Raw genomic sequence first — 27651 nt, 5'->3', positions numbered from 1 at the left:
TTCACCACTGTATATAACGGAGGAGAGTTCCGTCGTGTTTCACTGATTCCCTAATTAATTTACTTCAGTGACTTCCCTTGGTGGAACAAACATGTTATAACAGTTAGGATCTGGATGTTCGTAAAATTATGTTTGGGCACACAGAGGCCTGAGAAACAATAAGAATTTCATTATTAATATGAAAATTTGAATGTGTATATACATACAGAGATATGTTTTTCTAAACTACGTTTCATTTTTCTACGTAGTACCTACACTCCTGGATTGGACTACGACATTTTCAGCAGCTTCTCGTAAATTCTCTCTCTCTCTCTCTCTCTCTCTCTCTCTCTCTCTCTATATATATATATATATATATATATATATATATATATATATATATATATATAGAAACAGAGAGAGAGAGAGATACGTAGCATATAGTACTAGACGCATGTGTTACTTGTAGCATACGCGAAAGTAATTCAATTTACATTCAGGCTTCAAAAGTTTCATTGAAAAATGTTTCATGTGCAGACGTTACTTATTTGTCAGTTACAAATTTTACTTGAAATAAGTTTAATTTATAATCATATTGGTATAATATGAAAACAGCAACGAAATGCACAATGTAATGTAAAATGTCAAATGTAATACATATGTCATTTTTGGTATGGCAAATAGCCCCCCCCCCCACGAAAATGTATCTGCCCCTCCTTTGCCTCCCTTAGAACTTAAAGCTGGCGTCGTCACTGGTCCGCGAACTCTTGACTGCTCAATGTTTCTGTGATCTGTTATTACTACAGAGAATTGGAATTTTTTGATACACTCAGACTTACATTGAAAAAGGTAAGTGGTATATTGATGACTTTTTTATGCAAATTTCGTAATTAGTGTAACATGGGATTTTTTCGGTACAAAATAGGAATTTCTGCCTCGCGAGATTCATTTCAGGTTGGCATCACTGCCAAGCAAATGAATTTGTTGAGCGCGAAACCACGCACTTCAACATTCTGTTGTTAGTTGTCATATTTCTTCAAGATAAATAACTCAAAGTTGAAAAGTACAAAGTGAAAAGTTTATTTTTGAAATACGTCCGTAGTCCAAGGAGGAACTCCAACACTGAAGATATCAGAATAGCGATCTTCGCCGAGAAAATAATTAACTAAAGAAAAAGAAGAAATCGCAACTCTCAGCGGTAATACAAGTACTCGATTTATTCGAAAAAGAATTTTGGTTTATGATCTATGTATGTTTTTGCAAAACAAAGTCGGAAAATGAATTTTACGGGATTACTCGAGCAGATGGTTGTACCAAAGTTTGACACATTTCTTAGATGGCCATTAAAAAGCACGAATGCTATGTAACCGAGTCAGAGCAGGATGCCCGATCGTTATCGAGAGGGTACCTCCGTGGGGAGCAGGCGTGTCAGCGACGGGGGTGTACGCATAAACGAGGATAGTGGAAGAGCACAATACTTCCATTATCACTCAATGCTCATTTCAATATGTTGTGCACTGTCAGTAATTTGTTACAGTCACAGTCACAATCCTTCCCGAAAAATGTTTTACATCGTATTCTACCTTGAGTAATAGAACACGCAAGAGACCCAGATCATGTTGTATTCACACTTCATATTGGAGTGTGAATACAACATGATCTGGGTCTCTTGCGTGTTCTATTACCACTTCTACATGTAATAAAATCATTTTCATACGTAGTGCAACAGTAGGAAGTGTGCACGTGCACTGGACATAATGAGGTCCTCTTGTATACTATTACCGAACACAGCTGTATTTAAGGATATAAATTACGAACCAATTTAAAAACACCAATAAATTTGTGGTAGCTCGCTACGTGGACAAATGCTATCTATCAAAACCAGGGCACGAGCGCAGCAGGGAGAAAGTTCGTAGAGAGCAGTCACGTCAATGATGATGGATATTCGCATACACGAACGGAGGGGGGAAAACATAGTGCTGGTGTATTTTGGAAAATTTACACGTAAAATTTAATAGTAAAACTGTACGAAGACATATTTATAAGAAACAAATTTCTGTAGGCAATAGAATTAAATACAGCTGTGCTTTAGGGTTATTACTGTAAAATCCGCACTGTTTTACTTTTGGCACACCATTAGAAAGAATTGTTGAAAAATTATAATTCTTTCGCGTATCTCTTCCTTGTCCCCTAAAAGGTTTCCGTTGGGTGACAAAAATCTCTATCTTGGCATAGATAAAATCGAAAGGGGCCGCCAGAATTAACTGTTGAAAGTTTACAGTTCATTTACGATTTGTGTATAAATATGGCTTACGGATGTGTGGCATAAAAACCACAATGCAAAGAATACAAACCAACCTGTCCCAGGTGGCCGCTCAAAAACACGAGCGCTATATAACCGACTCAAAGTAGGGCGATACTGACTAGGGATTAATTGCTGTATCGCAGGACCAATTTTTGAACATGTACAAGATGAATTGGTGAATGTATTTTGGTTTGTAAGCAAGGGCAGTGAAAGTCAGGTGAGGCAAATAGTTGAAATTAAGAAAATAATAGTTGTTTTTGATTTTTTAAGTGGCAGTATATGTGGTGGCAACGAATGAGCCATGCACTTTATGATGTATAAAGTATTTTTCCACTATCCTGGTTAATGCGTATACCCACCACCGCTGACGCGCCTGCTTCCTACGGATGCACCCCTTGATCACGTTAGGACTTCCCTCCTGCCTTGACTCGGTTAGTTAGCTTCGTGCTTTTCTGTAACCCCCTGGTACAATGTTAGTTCGTATTTGATACACTAGTCTTTATGCCATACGTCCTCTTTGTACTTAGAACAATGATCACTATCTAGTGGGCCAGTGTCACATCCTGATATTTTGGGCGAGAAACTAAATAATATTTACTTTTTCGATATTCGCTTGGTCCGGCGATACAGCAGTAATGCCAAGGCTAGTGAAAAGAACTGACTTTTGGCAATGATATGAGTTTCAATAGCACTTCTCACGGTTTCATACTAATCAGGGTTGGCAACAACCATGATTTTTATTGAAAAAAAACCTTTTTTTTTAACCAGATATTTTTGGTTTAAATAATTTGCTCCATGTATTTATATCACATATGGACAGAAATAACTTTGTTTCGCCTTGGTGTTATGCAACAACCGGGTTATGCTGGAAGGGGTCACCTAAGCTTAAAGTGGAATCCAAACCACTTCTCGGCTTACATCCGCGAGAAAGTGTCCTCCATTTGAACTCGAAACCGGGATTAGTTGGCCACAAATGCGATACGTCTGCCACGATGGACTCCTGATAAAAATAAAACGATAAACAGTTGTACAAGTGAAACTATTATACAGAATTACATATGGACAATTTCAAAATACTGCAGAGTACAGACGAACTAATTTAGTCGAAGTTAATTCACTGCGACGTTTAATCCAGGTTAAAGAAATACGACCACTTAATTTGCATATCAGTAAGAAAAGTGAATAAAGATATGAATTATTTGAGTCCACTTCAACTCTGACCCATTTATAGATAAATAGATACCAAAGATACTTCTGATTTCAAAATAAATGCCTCTCGTGGGGTTTGTATGACCCCTCCCCCCTTAATAAAAATAAATACGACATTTCGATGTATTTTATCAATAGTTAACATTATTACAACGAAACAATATTTAGAATTTCTCTTTGATTACAAATGCATAACAGTAATAACAAACTATAAAAAATATCACATAAGAAACATTCATAAACTTATATATATATATATATATATATATATATATATATATATATATATGAAGTTGCTCCTGTAGCATAATCTCTTTGAGTAATAAATGGGGAATTTAGGCCTGAATATAATACGAATAAAATAGATTTTACGAACATTTTTCGTCTTTTGGTTTAAACCAGTTTTTTTTTAAATCTGCTGGTTTAAACCAGCCAACCCTAATACTAATTACGCTCAACTTGTAAACATAAAGTACAGATTCTGTGCATTGTGCAGAAATATACTGCCGGTTTAAAATAACATATAAGTGTCATCTTTCATATGCACTGACTTGTTTTATCCGCCTTAAAGTACTCGTAATGGTTTCTTACTAGTAATCCTAGACTTGTAAACCTAAAATAAAGCTGTATCACTTTGTATTTCATTGTGTTGCCTGCAGAAATTTGTTCCTTATAAACAAGCTTTTCATGCAAAATATTGATTTTTACCTGTAGATCTTCTAAAATGTGATGCTCCAAACCTACATCAGCACCATAAAGTCATTAGAAGTGCTTTCCCACGGATATAATAACTGACTGCGTATGAAAGATTACTTTGTTAAATGTTATTTTCCACCGGCGGTATATTTTTGCACAGTGTACACAAGCTGTATTTTATGTTTGTAAGTGAAGCGTTACTAGTGAAACTCTGACAAGTGCTTTGATCGTATCATTGCCAAAACCCACTTCTTTTCACTACCCTCGTGTACGTGTATACTTACCATCACTTAAGCGCCTGCTACGGGGTGAGATCACCAGCTTCGCCCTGCTTGACCTGATTAGATAATATTCGTGCTTTTTAGTGTTTACCTAGCAAATGTTAGTTTGTGTTTTATTGCACTGTCATACATCCGGAAGTTGTATTTATGTGCAAATCATAAATGAATTGTAATTTTTTAACAATTCTGGTGGGCCCCCTTGAATTTTATCTATGCCAACTGAGATATTTTCATGTCGCCCGGCGCAAATCTTTCAAGAGGCAATGCAAAGGAAATTAGTGAAATAATTATATTTTTTCAGCAATTATTTTGAGTGATGTGCCAAAAGTAAACCTACATGAAAAACACTTCGTATGGCATGAAAATACATACCTTGCGTATGGCAGAACTTTGCGACTTCTACGAAAACTTGGTACATTGCCTTCACATGACGCTTTACTTCATCATGGTTTCCTTATGTATAGTCCATTCGAAACTAGAAGCAAATTGATTTTTGGAGAAGCACGTGGTACGCTGTTGCCACTTCGTGCGCATCCCGGTTAGTTCTCGGGCTAGAACTATCTTCTGAGTCAACGAAAAAGGAAATCTCTAAATATTGATTTGTTTGGATGGATGAAAAGATATGTTTGTCGTCCCAGTTTCTGCATGTTGGGAAGGGGGAGGGCTGTGTGTGTGTGTGTATGTGACAGAGAGAGAGAGAGAGAGAGAGAAATGAAATCTTGCTTGTGATTGTGAAGAAAGTATTCTTTTTAATTTTTTTTTTTTTTTTTTTTTTTTTTTTTTTTTTTTTTTTAACAGTAGAACATCTTTTAAATGCTTATGAGGAAAAAATAAATGAAAAATATAAACAAATCATGAGGATAAAAAGAACTTACAAAACACTTCTGAATGTCCGGATTCATCTGAAATTTGGGGCTGGTAGAAATATGCATTTGTTAGAAATTTGTCAACAAATATTTACAAATAAATGATCTTTAGTTTTTTAGTTTTCTATGTTGTTTCTCTAGCAGATGCTAAAAGCTATAACTGCGTACTGTAGTCACACCAAAATAACGGAAACAGGGTTCTGCAATAATTACGTTTTTACCATTAAGCAAATTTGCACTATACACACAATCTGCATGCATCATACTCTAACTTTCTATGCTCACAGATCTCGTGTCTAATCACCCTTCTTTTTATGATATATTTCCTACACTCAGTTTGAAACGATAGGTGACAGCACTCTTTCAATGTAGGTGTGTGCTAGTGATCTGTTTTACTCCGTTCTACGGTACTATACTGACTAAACGTAAGAAACACATATTTCTGCAATGAGATCAGTAAACAATTTTTGGTTCCCGCGACGATTTTGTTTTTTCAATTTTTTGTCACTGGAACATATTATATATATTGTGCTGTCCAAAAAAAAGTTTGCTTTTGTCATTCAGGGTTTCTTCCAGACATGTTTTTGGGGTGGCACTGCCCCCCGCCCCCGGAGCTCTGAGAGTGTTCCCGGACGAGATCAAAATAATACGTCTTATCATATAATAATAAATAAAATAGTACCAGCAGTGCCCCCCAGAATACTACATGTGTCCTCCCCCGGAACATATTTTCTGAAAGAACTACTATTTTCATTTTATTTCAGTATAGGCCTAGAAAGATAAATGCAAGCATAATTTAGAATCAGACATACCTGAAATGTAATTTATTCCAGTGGATAGACTCCACTCAAGTCATCATCATCATTACTACTGATGTCACTGCTACTAAGCTCCTCTTCACCAGATAAATCACTGGAACCACCAACACTTATTATTAATTGTTCTACACTTTCTTCTAGCACAGCTTCATTTTTCCATACATCTTGAATAACTTTAGACGTATGGTTAACTGCATCTCTCCAGTTTTCTGGCGTAATTGAGGCTATGGCTTCTTCTGTTAATTTTACAACAGACGACATGGCGAAACTTTTATTTTTACGGCCAACGTACCCTTTAATTTGTGCCCAAATAAGTTCTATGGCATTGAAGTGACAATGGTAAGGGAGAAGTCTCACTACTTTATGTCCATGTTGAGTAGCGATTTTGTCAATGACGTATGTGGGGAACTGGGGTTTGTATCTTCGCACGAGTTGCATTAATTCTACTTTTCTCAAATCATCTCGAACCTCCACGTTGCGTTGAATTAACCAACGAACAATGTCCTCTTTTCTAGTGGCCATAGTAGGAGCTTTGTCAGCAATAACTGAATGGTATTTTGCGTTATCCATAACAATAATGGATGGCGTGTGCAGTTCGGGGAGAAGAGATTCCTGAAACCACTGAAGAAATTTCGTTTGGTTCATTTCCTCATGATAATCTGTTTTCTTCGATGTGAAGAGAAGGGAACAGTTTGGGAGGAACCCAGAAGACGTACCGGCATGAAGAAGTATAATCCTTCCCCCTCTACCTAACGGCAATCCCATTGTGCCCTGAAGCGTGCCGTCGGTCCATCCTTTACTAACGCTGTGGTTCACGTTCACCCAGGTTTCATCAAGCCACACTATATTATCAAAGTTATGTTTTAATATTTCCCGAAGAAAACTACATCGCCACGCAGAAACGTCCGGCTTCTCCATTAAAAGTCTCCTTCCATTTATTTTCTTATACGAAAACCCCAACTTTTTAATAATACTATACAAGGATGTTTTGCTTCCTTGAAAAAGTTCGGCTTCTTGGAGTGACGCGTGTAATTTCAGGAGAGTGAGGTGCTCCTTCTTTTGATAATAAGAATAAATATGTTGCCGTATAGCATCTTTTTGGAAAGTATCCAAATTCGTCACACGTTTACTTACTTTTCTCTTCTTGCCTGGAGTTTCTAATTTTGAAGACCCGGATTGATTTTCTTCATTTTCGAACTTCTCCATGCCAATTTTCACGATGGTACATTTATTTACTTTTACAGCAGCGGCAGTCCTGTCAAGCACCTTATTTACAGGGATAATCGGTCCTCCATTGTCCCTTTCCTGTTCGAAATAGTCCCGAACCGAGCAAATAATTTCCCTTGATTGTCCTTTAATAGGAATACCTTTCCCTAAAACGTTCTTTCTTTCAGAAGAATGTGTTCTCGGCCGTTTTGCAGGGAGAATGTCCTCCATTTCACTGGACATTATTTAAAATAGCCTATATATTCGTTATATACACAAATATAAATATATATACACAAACACACAACACCACACGATATATACAACAAAATATCTCACATATACAAATATATTTACAGAATTGTACACAAAGATAAAACTCGAATGCACAAGAATAATCTAGAAATCACTCCCACACACAAGGAAACGAAACACTAAAAATATCTTCTTTCTTTCTGAAAATACGTGTTTACTAGCGGCAACATTAGAATGTTAAGGTCTGTTGCCAAGAAAACCCTCCACCCACTGTTGGTAAAAGGGCGTTTATGATTCGGCCCTCGCTGAGTGACCGCAATAACTGTGTGACGTAGACTCCTTTCTTCAAAACAAACTTGCACGTGTTTTTGAGATGTCAATTAGCTTCTTGTTTAGAATGGACTTTAATACTGCGTGGTAAAGAACGCACTTTGCATTTCATATTTCTATCTTATTAAGCTTATACATGTTAGAGGTAAGATCCCAAATTTTGATTACATGTACAATCCTATTGCGAAATTAAGTTATATATTTCCAGTTAAGTGGCGTACGGTAAAGCTATATTAGACATAAACCTAAACCTTAAAGCTTTGGACCTACTCTGCGAAACAAAGGTTCATATTTCTTCCGTAGGTTTTACAAATTATGCCTCGCTAAAATAAACTTTCACCTTTAAGTTTTGCAGATGTACAGTATACCATTTAAAAAAAAAAAAAAAAAAATTCACCATTTGTACTTTGAATGATACTTTCAGAAATTCTGCGCTCTTATTTCCTTGACGCTTGCCCGAAGAATTGCACACAGATTGATAATATGTGTGCAAAGTAATGTGACCCCTTACGAGTATAATTACGCGTTTGGACAAATGCTATAAAAACATTTTGCAAAAGACACTAAACAACATGTACTAGGTGGCCACTGAAAACACAAATGCTATCTAACCGAATCAGGGCAGAAGCAGAGTTGAAGGTGCATCCTTAGGGGACAGGCACGTAGCGACGGGAGGTATGCGTACAGACTAGGATAGGGAAGATACATTGTATCACATGAAAACAGCGCATTTCTATAGGTTAGAGCACTTGTCATGGTTTTACGCTAGTGCCGTATTTGCGCGAATATAGGCCGAACTTTTTTCCCTAAATTTTGACTTCTGCGGCCTATAATCGAGATTTTCTGCGTCAGATCATAAATCGTCAATTTCAAAATGACATATACACGTACGTTGTGAGTTGAAATTAATACCATTACAAGTTAATGCAGTTACTTGCAGGGTTGTTTGAGTTAAATCATGGTTTAAATCACATGATTTAAAAAAAAAAAAAAAAAAATGTGATTTAAATCAGACTTATTTTTCTTTAAACTGAAACAAAATGCAGTACTTTTGAGCTTCTGAAACTCTAATCCAATTTAAATCTAAAATTCATATCTTAGTCCGTACTGTGTAGCGGCAGTGATGCCAGTTAATAGGATAATCAGAAGGAGTGTTCTTAATAGATTACTTGGTTTATGTGTAGTGATGAAAGTTAGTTTATGATTCGAGTAAGATACATACTGACCTATTAAGATCAGATTTCCGTACTACTTAGAATGGGATATTATTGATCATTAAATAATGTGACGAATTACATGTATAATCATTAATCGTGTTTGTTCCCTTATTAGTAGATAGTTGTCAGACGATACTATATAAGGAATCTAAAATTAACATTTAGCCAACCTCGTCGTTGCTGTTCCGTTTATTAGTTCGTAGCTCATATATTTTAAGATCAGCTAGGATGCAAGTTTAAACAAAATACTTTTTTAAGATTAAAATTCCTAAGCCAGGAATTTTGACAATGTAGAATTCATCCTCAATGACAATGAATAATTTAGAATTCAATATTCACAATTTACAGTTCTGAATTTTACATACCATGTTTGCTAATACCTAGGTAGCCCTATATATATATATCACATACTTTTTTTTTTTACCATAACTGCAAAATTATTAATAACATTGAAAAATATATTTTTAAGAAATGAGATTTTTGATTAGAAACTACAAACTGTTCGTTTATGGCAGTGTCTACGTCCTGTGCCAAACTACTTTCTACTAACTACTAAACCATCTTACATAGTGTTGTATTATGTTGGTCGTACTCAGTGTAAATAACTTGAAATTGTTTATGTACGTATAACATAAAACACACACACACACACACACACACACACACACATATATATATATATATATATATATATATATATAAAATGTTGATATACAAGTTTACCTTGAATATATTTACAGTTTTTAAGCGAAAAATAATAGTGTGTAACAAAATAAAATTAAATATTTGCCTATACAATACATCTAGTGATTATTTCTCTTCCATAGGTAAATGTAAGTGCGTACAAGAAATATGAACACATGGCATTATACAAAACGACACTGATTAACATTATATAAAAAGATACTGATATTTATTACAATATAGTAAAAATAGAAGAGTATAAAAAATTATTCATTTTATAAACAAAAATATAAAATAGGCTATATAACACTCTGCAGTGCAATGCAAATTTTTCTACACGAGCATATTTAAATTCTCTTCTAATTAAGTTGTTTAAAAATAAAAACTAACTTAGAGGCTATATCAGTGTCTAAACGATTTTGTATTTTAGATTGTACAAAACCAAAGAAGAAGAAAATCTTTCACTGTGTCTATCGATCACGAAATCAGAAAACGGTCACGAAAATCAAGAAATTTAGCTTTTGGGTCACGATTTTTTGTACCTGTACAAATATAAGTACAGACTGAAAAATTTTGTATAAAACGTGGCAGTAGAGAAGTACCACCAATAAGCTTCTGCAAATTTCAAAGCTAAGTCGTTTCCTTCGTCAGTTACTTTGAATTTTTTTCTGTTTCGGATCGAGAAGATAGACCAAGAAATAGGGAGGCGTTAATGCTTCCGTATACCTGTTTTCATATTTATTTTCTATTTCCTCGTCCTGCAGTGCGTCCTTTTTTTTTTTTTTTTTTTTTTTTTTTAACTCTTCATGAAGAGACTTTCATATTCCTACAACGTCAGATATTGTTGTTTCATTTTTCTGAATTCTGTCCAATGCAACAGAGATTGGCTTGAGAGTTTGAACCACGTGTCCTACATTTCTTTTAATATTTACATTTTTCGCTTTCTGTTGTATCGTTTTGTCTATTTTTGGTAGATTCTTCACATACATTAAACAAAACTGGCCAATTTTTAATGTCATTCTCATCACTCCCAGAATCTTCCACTAGTTCTTCTGCTTTGCGCACTTCTAAATGTTTCTTCATCTGAATAACAAGATCTTGCATTTCTGAGCCACATACCTTGCATTGTGCATGAAATCCTTTCTCGTTTGCAGTTGGAATTCGGATAAAACAATTATATATATTGTTGTCTTTCAATCATTCAGATTCGAACTCCCGAGATCAACGTGACCACCCACTGTTACAAGTTAAGAGAACAGTGATGTACTGCTCGTGATTAATTGTCACGTATGAGAAAAACCTTTCTGAAAACACACCATAAATATCGGGAAAGCCCCAATTTTGCTTTTTAGTCTAACTAAAAGGAACTGGGAAACCTTCGTAACTTATCAAAAACAAAATAACAAAAATGAATATTTAATTTTACTGTTTTTTTTAATCAAGTACTAGTGATTTAAATTTTAAAAATCGTGATTTTTTTCAACCCTGGATACTTGTAAATCATCAAAGACTTAAGAAGAAAATAGCATAAAAACATACTTTGTTCGCAAAAGTTGCCACCTTCATTGGGTACCGTTAACACCTTACACTGGTACAAAAAGCACATATACACTCAATGGTTTTATTAAGAGTTGTTTCTTATACAGTATATATAATATATACGGAATATTAACAGTAGCTGTTCTTAAAAAAAAAAAAGCAACTTTGTTTCGCAAAACTGTGTCAGCTTGTTTGTACCCACCCAAATCACGCACAGTAGTTTCCCACCATTTCAGCATCACCAGCGTTTGATTCTTCACCCTCGCTAGCGATCCAGAATGCTGCTTTTAGTCACTATTACAAAGAAGGTCATCTTCATGAGTCACCCTTAGTTATGTGAGGGTTACAGAAGGAGAACGAGAGAGCGATACATGTCTAGTTGAACTTTATCGTAAATTTAGTACCGCGGTCTATATTCGCGCAAATACGGTAACTGTAAACATAGAATATACGTTTTGTACATTGTGCAGACTTGATTAGTCTACATCACAGGAAGCCTATTTAAAGTAGCAGAAACACATTCGCACAGATTAAGAATATGGGAGCCCGTTGATATTACATTAGGGAAACGAAATACAGCAATTTCAGTCTGAATGCTGCTAGTCTGCCTCCTTTCTCTCTGATACGGAGCAGGACGATTGGGCGCGAGACGTTTGGACGCAAGGCCGTTTATCTAAATAGGTTAATCTATTTGAATGAGTTACAATGTATTTCATAACAAGAAACCGGGTGTTTACGCAGTAAAAGCCTTAAAAATAGATTTAATATCACGAAAACTCTGTCTTAAAAATAACTGCACAACCTAAAATTAAGAAATTCAGAAAGGTGAAATTTGACTTTTTTTTTTAATGCCATCTTCAAAACCAAATTTTCGTTACGTTATAGTATGTCCTATGGTAAACATTTACAGAAAGTCTCAGTTGCAATGGATGCTTAATTTAGTTCTAATATTTTTTTGTATAATGGAGAAAGAAAAGATATGGGTTTAATTATTTAGTTTCTAGAATGATATATCCTAATTTCAGGAAAATCGGAGACAATGATCAGCAGAAGTTTTTTTCAGCATGAATCTGTATTGGGCTAAAATAAATTTGGAGTCCATGTGCCGGTGCTGTGCCATCAGTCCTAGCTCAGAATAATCTCTAAAATATTAATTATATGAATGTAGCAATTGGGGATGAAAATGATGCCCAACACGGTACTTAACTGTAAGAGTTATGATTGAATTTAAATAAAACTCAAATGTTTTAACTTTGAGAATGACTAGTTGGGGGAAAGGTGAGAGAGAGATGGGTTATGACTATAAGATAAAGGATGAGCACTAAAGTAAGTTGCAACTTATGAAACCAGGCAATCGACAAGATTAGTCATTGTTTCCCTTCCTACAAGGAACTTCACTCTTCCGGTGGCGTTGTCGGATCTCACTCCCGCGCATTCAAACGTGAGACTTCTCAAAGTAAACATCCCGAAGCCTGCTTCACTTGTGTCGCTTAATGTTAACGCATGTTAAAATGACAAAGATGTCAATATCATGCTAATCGCCACGCAACTTAAAGCAATTGTATTATGTAATAGAAAAGGAAAATACTACACAAAATGTATTTTGCTGTATTTTGATTATAGTTACATTTTATTGTATTGTGAGTGGCACTTTCTGTTCGTACATTTCTCCGGTCTATGTCCAGTTACACGATTTTTATCATTATAGAACAGAACTTCATTCATACCATTACGTATTAAGGAAGAAAAAATATGAAATGATAATTCAGCTACATTAGTCCCGAAGTTTCTTTTTGTGTTTGAAAGGAATAGCAGGAAAAACAAAAAAAGATAGAAAATTTAAAAAAAAATTTTTTTTGTGGTTATTAAACTAAATTTTAGTAGATGTAAGGGTGGTTTTCTTTTCAGGCTTCCTTCTCAAACATGGTTACCACTAAGATATTGATCAGAGTTTCTTCCTGAATATAGTATACTTAAATACTTTGATATATTGGCAATTGCAATTTAGTTTTTCTTAACTCTATGTGGGAGATTGGTCAGCTCCAGGGATGGAAGCTAGGGGGCAGAGCCCCCCTGAAAGTATACTTAAAAGAAGCACTGCTACTGATAGAAATCGTGGCTTTCTTCGGGATTCTCTCGTTTCCATCCACTTTCTTCTCTCCACCAATTCTTTCATCACTGGTTTAGTTATTTGAACGTAAAATATTAAAATCTATATTAGAAAAATGGTGATTATATAACAAGTGAAAAAGATATTCTAAACTAGCACTTATCTTAAAATGATTCCAATGGTTCCACTCCTATTCTTCATTTTCCTCACTGTCAGAGTCACTATTAAGATTAATAATTAACGAGCCATGCATTTCTTCCATTAGACCATCAACGTCCCACATATTGCTCTCTACTTTCTGCACATGACGTCAATTCTTCCAGTCTTCCTGAGTCACTAACGCAATATCTTCCTCCATTAGCACACGTACATCTTTCAGATTAAAAGTTTTATTTTCACTCGCAATGTGATTTTTACTTTACTCCAAATCAATTCAATTGGGTTTAATTCACAATGATATGGAGGCAATCGCAACACTTCATACCCAGCAGATTTAGCTAGTTGATCTAATTTATAAATATTTTCATAGTTTGTTCGATGCTGTTGCCCAATTACATAAAGTTCGAACTTTGGCATGTCCTTATCCCACGAAATTCCCTTTGATGTCTACCAGCACTGAATTTCTTTCTTGCTGCTGCTCTTCGTGGGCAGTTTTTTACTTCTTTCGCTGTGGTAGCTTTCATTATCGAAGACAATCAATGAATATGGCAGGACGTTGGAAAGCACTTTCTCAGTGAAGACTTCGTGAACTCTACTATCCATTTCACCGTGATAATCGGTATTTCTTTTATCCTTTTTTCCGTTAAAATTCAGTTGAGTATTGGGAACGAAACCGTTTTCAGAACCGGCATGTACCAAAATCAGTCGTTTTCCTTTCCCTATTGGAGCTTTCACCCCTGTAGAAGGTCCTTCTCGTTTAGCCTGATCAGCTGATTTTATGCTAGTGTCAGTCCATGCCTTAGATTTTGTATGTCCTTTGTTGGCTCAGGTTTCATCAGTATACACGATTGATCTGCCTTGTTTTCTACAGGGTGGCCACTCACCTAGAAAACCGGGAAAAGTCAGGGAATTTTTTAATTCGGGAAAAGTCAGGGAATTTTGATGAAAAACATAGAATTTTTACTCGGGAGAAAATTTACGTTCTGCTGTATTCCTAGCCATTTAGCCGGTTTATTTATATACAAAGTAGCTTTGGTAGCTGGGGGCTTCGCCCCCAGATTTCTCCTTCCTTCCAGGTTTCGTTTATCTAGCTCTGCTGGTTTGGGCTGCGCATACTTTCTTCATATTCTTTTGTCATTTAGTGCTGCCCATGAATTGAGCTGGAGCGAAATCGGGACCATTTTGTAATTAACAAACTTGTTTAGTTCGATGGCTGCTTGATTTCCAGAATTCGCTCGGGGCTGCGCCCCTGCATCCCGTTTTGGTGGTCACGTGATTAATATAAAGGCTGAACGATAGTTGAGTATTTCTGCCGGAAGAGTTCCGAATGTGTGTCGAATTCCACAAAATGTGTGGAATTTTGGTTAATGCGTGTATTTCTATGTGGAATCAAAAACTGTGTGGATTCCACATGCATTTGTACTCAGTGGCGGCAGTACTTTTTGCGCCACACGATTAATTGGCCATGCTTTTTTACAGATATTTGACGTTTTGACCACCAATTTGAAGTAATGGCATTCCCCTCCCCCTAGTTTTTACACCCAATTCCGCTACTGCATGTACTATTGTTCTAAAAAAAAAAAAAAAAAAATCAGCTTCAAACAAATTTTTCTGATTTCTTAAAAGCACATTTTAATAGTGCTCATTTACTTCAGTTCCGTTGATTTGTTACACAATATTTCCCATCTATGTCGACCTGTTCCCCGGTTGCATAACCACCGCACGCCACTGCTGGCACGACAAAACCTTTGGGACCCGGGCCTACCTAAAGTTGTTAATGCCGGCTTTCTAGACCGAAGTCCGCTACTTCTTAATACAGGTAGCTCCATAATTGTCCTCTCCATTCATTTGTGACGTCAAAGAACGATAGCATAACCTTGTACTGCAATATGACAGAGGTTGCTAATAAGCACACCTGGTGAAGGTATTGTATATTTGTTGTTAAATCCGGAGAAATATTTGATTGCAAATTAACGAATAATAAGTAGATAATGAGTAGAACAGTTTCTTGATTTGAATTTTTCAATTTTAAACCGATTTTATGTAAATTCTGTAATGGTGTTTTTCCAAGAAAATAAATTTAAGAATTATTGACTACTTATTTTTTAAACATATATTTGTTTAAAAAAGAAATGAAAATTTCAGTCAAGGGAGTTGAGGATTGTCGCAGGGTGCGGGCTCCACCTCCATTGGTCATTTCCTAGCTATGGGCCTGGATCAAAATACCATGTTTTCGAGTAATTCTTTTTCTTAACACATGGACTTCTTTGCCGTATAACTCACATGATTTGTGTTTAATAATGGTTTACGGGTTTGCAGGGCCGGCGACAGGGGAGGGGGAATAGGGGACAAATGCCCGGGGCCCTGGAATCACAAAAGAATAATTAAAAGCAATAATTTTACTGGAATTTAGGGGTTCGTGTCCCTGAGTTGCCCAAGGTTCCTATATATACCAATTTTAGATCTCTAGAAATTTTCTGGAAAACCGGGAAAATTTCTGGAAAAGTCAGGGAATTTTGAAATTCCAAATGAGTGGCCACCCTGTTCTAGCATTCCTGATAAGACGCAAGTATTTATGCCTACTTGCAATGATGTCCTCTCTATCAATAAGTAGAGAACTTCTTTGCCGTCTCATATAGGCAAACCCCATTTCTTTCATAATACGGCGCAAAGTCCACTTTGAACACTGAGACACTTCGTCGTCATCCCTCAGATCGTGTAAGATCTTGTCGATAGTTCATTCCTCTTGAAGAACGCATGGACATGTCTTCGAATTGTGGCGCGGAAAAAGTCGTCATAAATGTTCATCCTTGTCACAAATTTGTCATCAGGTCTTGTTTTTCGGGGAGTTTCCAATTTTCCGCCGGATTTGATATGCTGCTCTTTATTTGTCGAAGGAAACGCGAACGCTCACAGATTTGTCTTTGTGTGCGTGAATAGCCTTTGCGACCGCATTTCGCAGCACGAAACCTTCAAGTTGGACTTTCATATCCTCCAACTGAGCGATCAAGTTAGTTTTTCTACAGGCTGAATTACAACTTCATTTACGTTCTGAGTATTAAAATCTAAAATATTTTCTTTTTGCTGTGTAGCATTATTACCAACAGGATGTAAATTATGTTCGTTTGATATTGCCGAATACTTCGATCGCTGACTACGCATGCTGACAAGAAAATTAATTCTTTACTCTAAAGCTAAGAACTTTTGCTAACTCAATAACAGACGTAAAGGATTTTCTTGATGGTACAGAATAGAATGAAGGCAATAGCCCGTGGATTATCAAGTTCATTTGCTTTGTTAATTGCATCTTCGGATCGTATTCTAAGATTAATTTTCACTTATGAGAAATGTAATCTAAAACAAGTTCAGAATCTAACTGTTCTCTATTTCTCATTTCTTGGTGTAAAACTTGTAAAACTATATTGTCTTGATAGGCCTCTGTTATTTTTTTCTTAATTTGAACATACATGCGATTGTCATATTCTGTGGTCGATTGTAAAGCTAACAAAAAAGCACGAGCCCCATTTTCCAAACAATATGGCAACAAATGACGTTTCTGTACTTCACGAAGGTTATGAAGGATAGAGAAGTCCTCAGATTGATTAAAAATTAACTGAACTGATTCGTTTAATTTGCCAGAAAATCTGGGGCGGGGTTCTACTAAACGATCTAATGTGGATGAAATTACTCTTTATTTTCCATTACAGCTATTATTCTAAACCACTATTCTTAATCACACTAATAAATAAATATCTTACACTACTCTCTCTCTCTCTCTCTCTCTATATATATATATATATATATATATATATATATATATATATCAAAAAATATATTAACTTGGCAAAATCACTTGCATATATCTCACTCAGTTAATCATTCAACTAAAAAACAATTAAATAAAAGTTACTCTAACTAAGCAAATGCACAAACGTAGCGAGGATGGGCATAAAGGTAATTCTACTCGAACTGTTTGTCAGCAAAAAACTATAAATTACACTGTATTCTTTACGCAAAATGCATTTTCATTATGTTCAACTCGATAGGATTTATCTTTTTAAAATCACTAATATGCCTGACTTATCTATCGCTACTATCAAATGTACTTATCTATAAAGGGAAAAAAAATCAGCAATCGATAATTCTAACGACTATGAGCTATGTTTCTAGGGAATCGTTCCAAGGGCGTAAACCTCACAGCATCTCCATCATTTATTTTAGCCCAATACAGCTAAAATAAATTTGCTGTGAGCATTCTATAACACCCCAAAATAAACTTCTGTGAAGTTACCTTTATAATATCTCTAACGTAAAGGATATTCATAACCTCATAGCTATTCATAACATTGCATTACTGCTTATTATTATGTATTTGCAACAGAGATAATTGGAAAGGAAACAACAGTGAAACAAGAAGTAAACAGTGAAATCTAATATACATATTGTCTTATGTTACAATTAACATGACATTGTCATTCCATGACGGAATTATGGGCCAAATCCAGCATTATTCTACAATGTCAACCGTTTTAAAATTCTGTACGGCAAATTCTTTCATCTGCCTGAATATATTTTCTTCTTTGCTTGGGCGGATGGTCTTCTTGAAGCATTGCCTCGTACACCGAATTCTGCTGTTTTGTATGTGTGTAATCCGAAATGCATCAATAAAGCGCCAAATCGACCAATATCGTTCCTTAACGCTAGATATATTATAAAGTACAGAAGTTTATTTTGGGGTGTCATAGGTTGCCTACAGTAAATTTTATTTGGCCTATTCTTTCTATTTAAATGTATAGTTAGGCCTTATATTTATGACATTTATTAATATTACACCTCCTTATGCAGAGTCGTTTTGACGTATGATTAGCGTCATATTAAAAGACTGACTATTGCAGGAAACATATGTTAATCCAACTCTTTAATATGTCACTAATCACATGTCAAAACGACTGCATAAGGCCCATAGTGTCTCAACTTTCTCTTAATACAATAGAGTCTCAACTAGCCGGCCCAATGGGCATATCGAATAACAAAAAAAGCATTCAATAAATACTAGCTTCCTGAACCACCCAATACATAACATTAGAAACACCATTTTTATTCGAAAACGAGTTCTTACTTATTTTTTTCTGATCTCTCGGTACAGGCCAGTGCTTAATAAACATTTATTATGTTTTGTACCTTTCGTTTTAATAATTTATTATAGAAAAAGAAAATGCAAAAAATTAAAATATGTACAGTATTGTACAAATTTTAAGTCACATCTTTATAGTAACTTGAGATTAACGAGAAACGGACATTGTTTTTTTAAACACAAATTACATGTCCTTATTATATATCTATTATTTTATTATAAAGAAATATTCTTGTAAAGCTACGCTGTAACGTTATTTCTTCTGCTACGTTACATTACGTGATTCCAAATGTATATATTGAATATTTATACAGTTCACGAGATTATCCTGAATTACACAACACAGTTATGCACTTTTACATTATATATATTTTTCCACATATACCTTATTTGTCACATTAAAATATTATGCATTCGGTCTTTACAAGATGGTTCTTCATTCTATCTATCTTTCTTAGTTACCGTAACAATGATATCAAACAGATAAACAAGTTGTCATAGCAACGAAATTAAGAAATATTTCAATATGATACAAATATTTAAATTATCTCTTTATATTTTTCTTCTTCTTCTTCTTCTTAATTGCTTGTGCCTTAAAATAGCACTTTTGCCCGTAAATATTAACAATACTTAGTAAGTACATACAAATTATACATTATCGTTGTAAAGCCACATAGTACGGAGACCGGATACTCGCGATAGTGATAGTCAGGAGTCTGCTGCAGTTTCTTTCCATTTCTTTTCACCTGGTAGAGACAAGTTGTGCATGATGTGCCGATACTTTGCTGTGTTCAAGATGTAATTTTTAGCTTTTACAAAATTATTTGTGGGAGTTTTTCGAAATTTCCAGTCACTATTTTCATATTTTAGTGCCTAAACATTCGGACTGTTGTTATGAAATATAGTATTAACACATGTAGGTAGGTAAACCAATTCTATAAAAGGGGGCGCGGTGGTTCGGTGGTAGAGCGTTCACCTCCGGTGCTTGGGGTTCCTGGTTCGATCCCAACTCGCGCCGTGTGGACTTTGTTGTGGACAAGCACCGTGTTCGTGGGTTTTGTCGGGTTCTCCCGTTTCTTCCCATTTTCTTCATACCACCATTTCATTCATTTCTCATCATCACCATCTCTTTTAGCCTAACCGACATAAGCGTGGGACGTAAAACTTAAAGATTCCATTTTTTCAATTCCATAAAAGGTTTTGCGTCCAAATAGCCACGCCCAAATGTCATGGGACCGTCTGATACCGGTAGATTACAAAAATAAATTTATTCGTATAGATATACTACGAAAACGTCAATAGTGAGAGTTAGTACCATAGATATTTTTATTTTCCACGGGTTAAGAATACAAGGGAACAATTTATATAAGTGAAAGTCCGCGCAGGTTCAGAATGTAGGGGAACACTTTATCCCAACACATTCTTGAGTTTTTTGTGCATGCCCAATAATTGCGTACAAATTGATAGTATTCCGAAATACTGATATTTCATAAAAACTATTATTTGTGAAAAGTAAGCACCAATTTGTGCTGGGTGGTCATTAAAAGCAAAATTTCTTTTGTTTGCGGTGGGACAAAATAGATGGGCCCGCAAAGAAGTTATTCGTGAGAAAACCATGCTCCTCAACGCGTGTTAGGTGATCACTACAAGATAGTGCATTCCAATTATAACGTCATAACATATTAAATATAGTGGTTGCTCAACCGTCAGGTACAGTAGACAATAAGTATTTTAACCAAGGTTATGAAAAACCCAGGTTTAAAAAAAAAAAAAAAAAAAAAAACAGTCCAGTCGGCTTTATTGGCTAAAGTTGGAGTTTATTGGGCAATATTGAGTTTTGTTACATTTTATGCATATGTATATTTAAAGACATATTCTTACTTAAAATACTATTTAAGGATTCATGTTCTATCGTACACATGACTGTGGAACTTCATTGTGGAGCCGCGGTGGTTTCACCTGTGGCGCGCGTTCCTAGTTCGATTCCAGCTCCTGCCAAGTGCGGTTTGTGTTGGTCGAACAACGTGTGTGTGGATTTTCTCTGGTTTTCCCGTCGCTCCCATTTTCATCATGTCATCATTATCACCCATTTCATCAGTTTCCCTTAGTGTCAGTGCATATTTATGAGACATTGAACGAAACTTAAAAATAACAAAGAAAGAGAAAGAAAGAAAAAATATTGCACAAGCAGTCCGTCAAGCCTCATCAGCGTTTCCATGGGACACACACTGTATCATTGACACTCGCTTATATTTCGATTTTTAGAAGGAAGGAAGTACACAATTTTCTAGAGTAACAAAGAAATGTACAATTTTATGTAATACAGAATAGGAATAAAATCACCTCTTGCACTCAGAATTCAAATCACTAAGCCAACCTTCCTGACTAAAGGTTGTTTTAGTTTCTCTCAAAACACGCCAGGTAAATACTGGGATAGTACGTCAAGTTCAGGAGCCAGATAATAAAAAAATGGCTTTATTGATTTTTTTTTCTCATTTTCAGTTGCCAATTTGGTTTCTTACAATAGATTTTCCAATTAAAGAGTTTTTGTGACATACAGTAATTGTACTATGCTTCACATACTCCATCAGATACGCAAGAACAATTAAGAGACTTTCACGATTTGATTGTCGTTAGTGTTGAGAAGATAGAGCTATATCTTTAGTAATTTTCTTTTCAAAGTGAAGCGTTCTCGATTTGTTATTAACTGGCACATGGAGAAAGACATTTTATTATCTGTTTATATTAATACGCAAGTATGTATTAGAAAATCAAAGGAAATGTAGTTACGTTGCTCTATTCCATACTACCTGAAATACCTGTTCTTTGCACGGGGAGAATTATGTTCATGGAAAATAAAACGCTCCTATCCCCTTAGGATACATACAGGTAGTGGGCATTGAAACCGTAACAACTGGTACAAAGTCATAATTTGTATTTAATGAGGTGTTGGGACGCCTTTGGCGGTTAGTATAGCAGCAGTACAACATGGAAAGGATCGATAGAGGTCCTGCACCGTTGGCAGAGGAATTTTCAGCTATTCCGCTTGAAGCGCAGTGACACGTATAGCATGGTCACATGGTGAAGAGAAACGTTTCCTCACTCGATCCTCTAACAAACCTCATACAGACTCAATAATGTTGAGATCCGGCCATTGAGCGGACCACGGCAGATGTTGAACCTCACTGTCATTCTCATTGAACTACTCTGTCACAAGTTTGGCAGTGTGAATGGGACAGTTATCATCCTAGAACACTGCACCACCGTCCATGAAGAATGTTCGAACAATATGGTATAAATAGTCCTCCAAAATGGTTTTATAGTCCTTGGCAGGGACACCTTTAGAACAATTAAGTGTGCCCAAAATTTGCCACGATATTGCACCCCAACCATAAGGATGCCATTCCGTGTTTTACTGTGGTTATCAAATAGTCACGATTGTATGCGTGAGAGAGGCTTCCCCAGATGAACACTCTTCCTGTTGTTTGCAAAACAGTGTACCTGGACTCATCCGAGAATATGACACGTTTTAGGTCATCCAACGTCTAGTGTTTATGTTTCTGGCACTACTGAACTCGATTTCCGGCATTTGTGCTAATCCTGAAAGGCTTTGATATGGCGATCGTGCACGGACCGTATTCGTGCACACAGGTTTTGTGCAGTGTGTATTCACTTCTGCGGTGGTTTCCGTTTTCGTTGCAACAATAGTAGTTAAACGTCCTGATGTCTCTTTCACACAACTTCCATTTTCTCCTGTAGTTGCTCCTCGTGGATGTGGTTCGTCCTTCTTGTTCATATGCACACATCACCCGGGATACCATAGCTCGTGAGACGTCACGAAGTGTGATTTTGGACACAGATACACCTGCTAGATGCGCCCTACGATCTGCACTCTTTTGAACTCGGATATAGCTTCCATTATACCACTCTTTACACATGATTTGACGTTCACTGACGAACCTTTCGTACTGGAGTTACTACCAAGGACCCACAAACGTGACTCATTGCTCAAAAGTACGATATAAACTATCAAATGACTCTGGTGAGCCCAGTGAACATCCTATGCCATTTGCACAGGTGTTTCGCTTTCAATGTTCTCTACCTGTATATCAATGATAGTGACTTCATAAGATATTATATTTTTGGCATGAATTTTCCCTTCTCCCTTACGATACTCCCTTTAAGATAAGTTGCATGATAAAATCCCAGGTTGAGGTAGGTATTAACCATGTTCAAAAATTCGTTTTAAACGGTTGTACCGTTTCCCCGTGACGCGATCACAAACAACAGGCGTCGTCGATTTAAATGCGAAGAAAGAAATAGAAAACGCGTTCTTTCTTCCCCTAAAATTGAAATTTTCAAAAACAGGAAGTGACGTGTCCATCTTATTTTTGATGAAGTGTTTATATACCGAGTTTCATCTTCCTAACTTGACATAGTCATGAGATACTGTAATTTTGGCTAAAATTTTTAATCTACTTTACTTTCATTAACATGCGCCCTTTAATCAAAGTAACACAATAAATAAATATAATAATAATGATAATAAATTATGTTCCAAAACTCATTTCAAACTATTCAACTGTTTCTCCATGATGCGATCAAAATAAATATAATAATAATGATAATAAATTATGTTCCAAAACTCATTTCAAACTATTCAACTGTTTCTCCATGATGCGATCACAAATAACGCCCAATATCGCTTTCAACACAAACAAAGGAATTATGGAGAAATACTCCCTCCCCTTAAATAAAAAAAAATCTAAAATGCAACACGTGTGTACTTATTGTTAATGAAGATATTATATACCGAATTTTATCTTCCTAACTTGGTGGGCTTGTTACATACTGTATTTTTTTTTTACATGAATTTTGAACCTCCTTTCCCCCCTTCCCCTAAGATTCGCCCTTGAATCAAAGTAATATGATAAAAGCTTAGCTTAGGGTAGGCTAACTATGTATGTTCTAAAATGTTTGTCTACTATATGTTCAAAAATGCATTTTAAACTGCTTGACTGTTTCCCCATGTTGCATTCCCCTACTCACATTCCTTTCGTTTGTACATCATTAGCTCAATAATTATTCCAGGGTTGACAAAAACCATGTTTTTTGTCGAAAAAACCAAAAACACAGGTTTTTTGGTTTAAACCAAGTTTCTCTTTTTTTTTGGTTTAAATAATTTGCTCTATGTATTTTTATCACATATGAACAAAAATAAGTTTGTTTCACCTTGGTGTTATTATGCAACAACCAGGTTATGCTGGAAGGGGTCACATAAGCTTATAGCGGAGCAAACCATTTCTCGACCTACATCCGAAACAAATTGTCCTCTATTTGAACTCGAAACCGGGACTAATTGGCCACAAATGGGATACGTCTGCCAACTCACTCACGAAGAACTCCAGACACGTTGTACTGATCTTTACATACTTTTAATATAATTGTCAAATTGTCAAGAGTCATTTGAGAAGGACAAAAAGATAAACAGTTGCACAAGTGAAACCATTATATAGAATTACGTATGAACAATTTCAAAATACTGCAGAGTACAGAAGAACTAATTAAGTCCAAGTTAGTTCACTACGACTTTTCATTAGTCCAAGTTAAAGAAATACGACTTAATTGGCTATGACCAATTTATATATAAATAGATACCAAAGATACCACCATGATTTCAATAAATGCCTCTCTTGGGGTTTGTATGACCCCGCCCCCCCAAAAAGTACAGTTTTTCGATGTATTTTATCAATAGTAAACATTATTAAAACGAAGCAATATTTAAAATTTTTCTTTGATTGCAATTGCATAACAATAATAAACTATTAAAAAAATCACAAAATAAACATTCATAAACTTATATAAAAAGAGTTATTTTTGTAGTACAATCTCTTTGAGTAATGAATGGCGAGTTTAGGTCTGAATATAATACGAATAATATGCGGGAGTGACACGCGATAACCCACAAATGTGTGATCATCAAATTTTACGAACATTTTTCGTTTTTTGGTTTAAAGCAGTTTTTTTTTTTTTTAAACAGCTGGTTTAAACCAGCCAACCCTGAATTACTTCCTCTTTTGTCGGACGTTAAACTAATGCTTTCCTTTCATGTGAAGTATAAATGTTAAGCAATTAGTTTTCGTCTGTCAGTAACGGTAAGGCGCTTCGGGAATTGCGAACTATACATTTCCAATGATTGACTTCTTTCACCCGTATAAATAATGTTCAGGAATAAGCAGTTGTATGCTCGTTTTGTGACGTGGGAACTTAGCTTACTTTCGCAATAATTCATTGCCGGTAAATAGAATTTTTTAAATACTCGAATGTGTATGCCTAGTTGGCTAATACACAATAGTAGAGACATTATTACAACAAATTTCAGATGAGTAAATATTAACCTGAGAATGTATATGCTTTGTTATCGGTATTAAGCATGCGATGTTTAGATGTGTTATTTAACCATTTTCATTTCTTTCCATACAAACCTAAGAACGCTTAAATGTCTTGACTAAACAAAAACTGGCATGTCACGAAAAGGAAAAGAAGTAGCAAATGAAAGTTGATTTGAAGCAGTGAACCTAGGGGGCGTTTGTGTCAGAAGAATATTTTATACAATAGTCAACAACAGGCTTTTATTTACAACTGCATTTTGCTGTATACGAAAGGAAACCCAGAAATAATAGGAATTTCCTGATAAACTTTTTTTTTAATTAGTACTCGAAGTACTCTCCATTAGTACTAATGCACTTGTCCAAACGTTCATTCCATTGTTGGAAGTACCTCACAAATTCGGCCTCTTTGATACCTGCTAATGCCATCGAGACATTGCGTTTGACTTCGTCGACATTGGGAAAACGCCTGCCTTTCAAGTCCCTTTTCATTCGACGAAAACCAAATCTGGCGAATAGAGCGCGTGGGTCACGGTAGTCGTCTACGTTGAGGCCAAAAACCGGCGAACACTGAATTCCACGCGACGATCCTTTTGCTCTTCGGTGAGAAATCTGGGCACAAACTTAGCAGCCATTCGTCGCATTCCCAAATCGTCGTGTAAAATGCACTGAATGGAGCTCCAGGATAATCCAGATAAGTCTTCGAGTTGGTCGATTGTTCTGCCTTGATCTTCCCTGATTAAATCACGGGATTTGGTGTGTTGTTCTCGGTTCACACACCTGAAGGACGACCGGAACGGGGCTGATCTTCAGTGGTCATTTCGCCCCTTTTAAACCGACCAAACTATTCGTACACTTGCGTTTTACTGAAAGCATGCTTTTAGTGTCTGCTGCTTTCTTGCTGAGTGAAGGCAACTTCGCAACCGTAAGTTCGTGAGAATCTGCCACAGAAACCACACGTATCGTCGTTCTACAGTGTCCCTTTCCCGGAAAGTTAATTTTGCTAATAATGTCCACGTCTGTGCATACAAGTTGCGTAGGAAAATAATTGCGCAGCATTAGAATACTTCTATTGTGTATAACGTTGCTAGTATTGAAAGTTTGAATTAATTTTAAATGTGAATTTAATGAGAAATTATTGTTATTTCCTCAGGTATCGGAATGAATCGTCCATCTACGTCCCAGGCTTCTCAATCTCAGAGGGAAAGTGATGACTTTGGATCTCAGGCTGCCAGCCAAGCTCTCTCTGGAGAGGAATTCAAGAACTTGGTGAATGATACAGTGCTTTACATTGTCTCACATGCTAAAACAAAGTACCCAATAAAACGACAAGATATATCGAAAAATGTGCTTCAAAGTTACAGCAAACATTTTCGGAGGGTAATGCAAGAAGCTGAAAGAGTTCTACTGAGAAGCTTTGGTTTGAAGTTGATTGATGTTGACAGCGCAAAATCTTTCATCGTAGTGAATTCATTGAGAAATGATCCCGATAAGCCTCATATCATTGAATCAGAAACAGAAAAGGCAAAAGACGTTCTATTAATGCTCGTTTTATCTTACATATTTATGAGTGGGAAACCGATCAGAGAAGAACAATTGATGTCGTTTTTGACAAAATTAGAGATAATATATGAGAACAACGCTCGTCATTTGTTTTTCGGTGATGCAAGAGCTATAATCAAGCAGGAATTTGTTCGACAGTTGTATTTGGAGTACACTCGAGTTCCTAACACTGATCCTGCGATATACGAATATCAATGGGGAAAACGTGCAGAAAAGGAAATCTCTCGCCATGGTATTTTGAACTGTGTCTGTAAGATATATGGTAACTGTAAGCCAAAAGATTGGATAGCTCAGTATGCAGAGGCAGTAAGATGTGAAGGGGAGAATAGCTCAAATTGAAAATGCGTGTGTTTTTATTTTGTGTGTAATTGTTTGTCAGTGTTAACGTAATGTCCTAAGCTGTTTTACTCACAGTTATTCGTTGCCAGAGATTTTAATTAACCTGCACAAACTATAACATTGATTTTTTAAGAGTAGATCATTTCCGTTGAGGCGTTTTCGTAATAGTGTGAGAATTACATCTAAACTGTTTCTAGTGCTTGACAAGAACATTCCGTGGGTAAGGAAAGGAAGATGATATTGAGATCAGTTACTCTCTGAGATTCTCAAGTTTACATTAGGTGAAATTTAATATTGTGCTTTGTAACTAAGATTTACTTGTGTTACGTGTATAGGTAAACATTTTTAAAAGGATGTATATAAACCTGAGCGGAAAGAAAAAATACGAAAATTCAATTTTTTTTCAACTTTACAATTGTACCTTTTATAATTGTTATGTAAAATTAATTTTTCAAATTAGAATTATAGAAATCATAAACAAAATCTCACCTAAGGGGTCCTAGAGGGACATGTGCCGGTGCGCCCTCTAAAACATCACGTTATAAATAAAGATAACAAGTTTTTAACAATAA

The 27651-nt window shown here is 35.8% G+C and overlaps 1 protein-coding gene across 3 annotated transcripts; it reads left to right on the top strand.

The window, feature by feature from the left end:
• Positions 1 to 682: 682 nt before the first annotated feature.
• Positions 683 to 27651, top strand: MAGE (necdin, MAGE family member). Of its 3 annotated transcripts, none has more exons than XM_081727349.1 (2): positions 683 to 828; positions 26331 to 27651. In XM_081727349.1, exon 2 carries the CDS (start codon positions 26339 to 26341, stop codon positions 27077 to 27079), a length of 741 nt encoding a protein of 246 aa, XP_081583475.1. In that variant the 5' UTR covers positions 683 to 828; positions 26331 to 26338; the 3' UTR covers positions 27080 to 27651. The 3 variants fall into 3 exon arrangements, with proteins under 3 accessions (XP_081583475.1, XP_081583468.1, XP_081583479.1); XM_081727342.1 differs by lacking the exon at positions 683 to 828 and adding an exon at positions 944 to 1177; XM_081727353.1 differs by lacking the exon at positions 683 to 828 and adding an exon at positions 7975 to 8090.

Source organism: Thermobia domestica, chromosome 1 (genome assembly GCF_964235325.1).
Source record: "Thermobia domestica chromosome 1, izTheDome1.hap1.1, whole genome shotgun sequence".
In the NCBI taxonomy this organism is placed as follows: Eukaryota; Metazoa; Arthropoda; class Insecta; order Zygentoma; family Lepismatidae; genus Thermobia; species Thermobia domestica.
The sequence above is the reverse complement of the archived record's forward strand: the minus strand, read 5'-3'. Positions and strand labels throughout refer to the sequence as shown.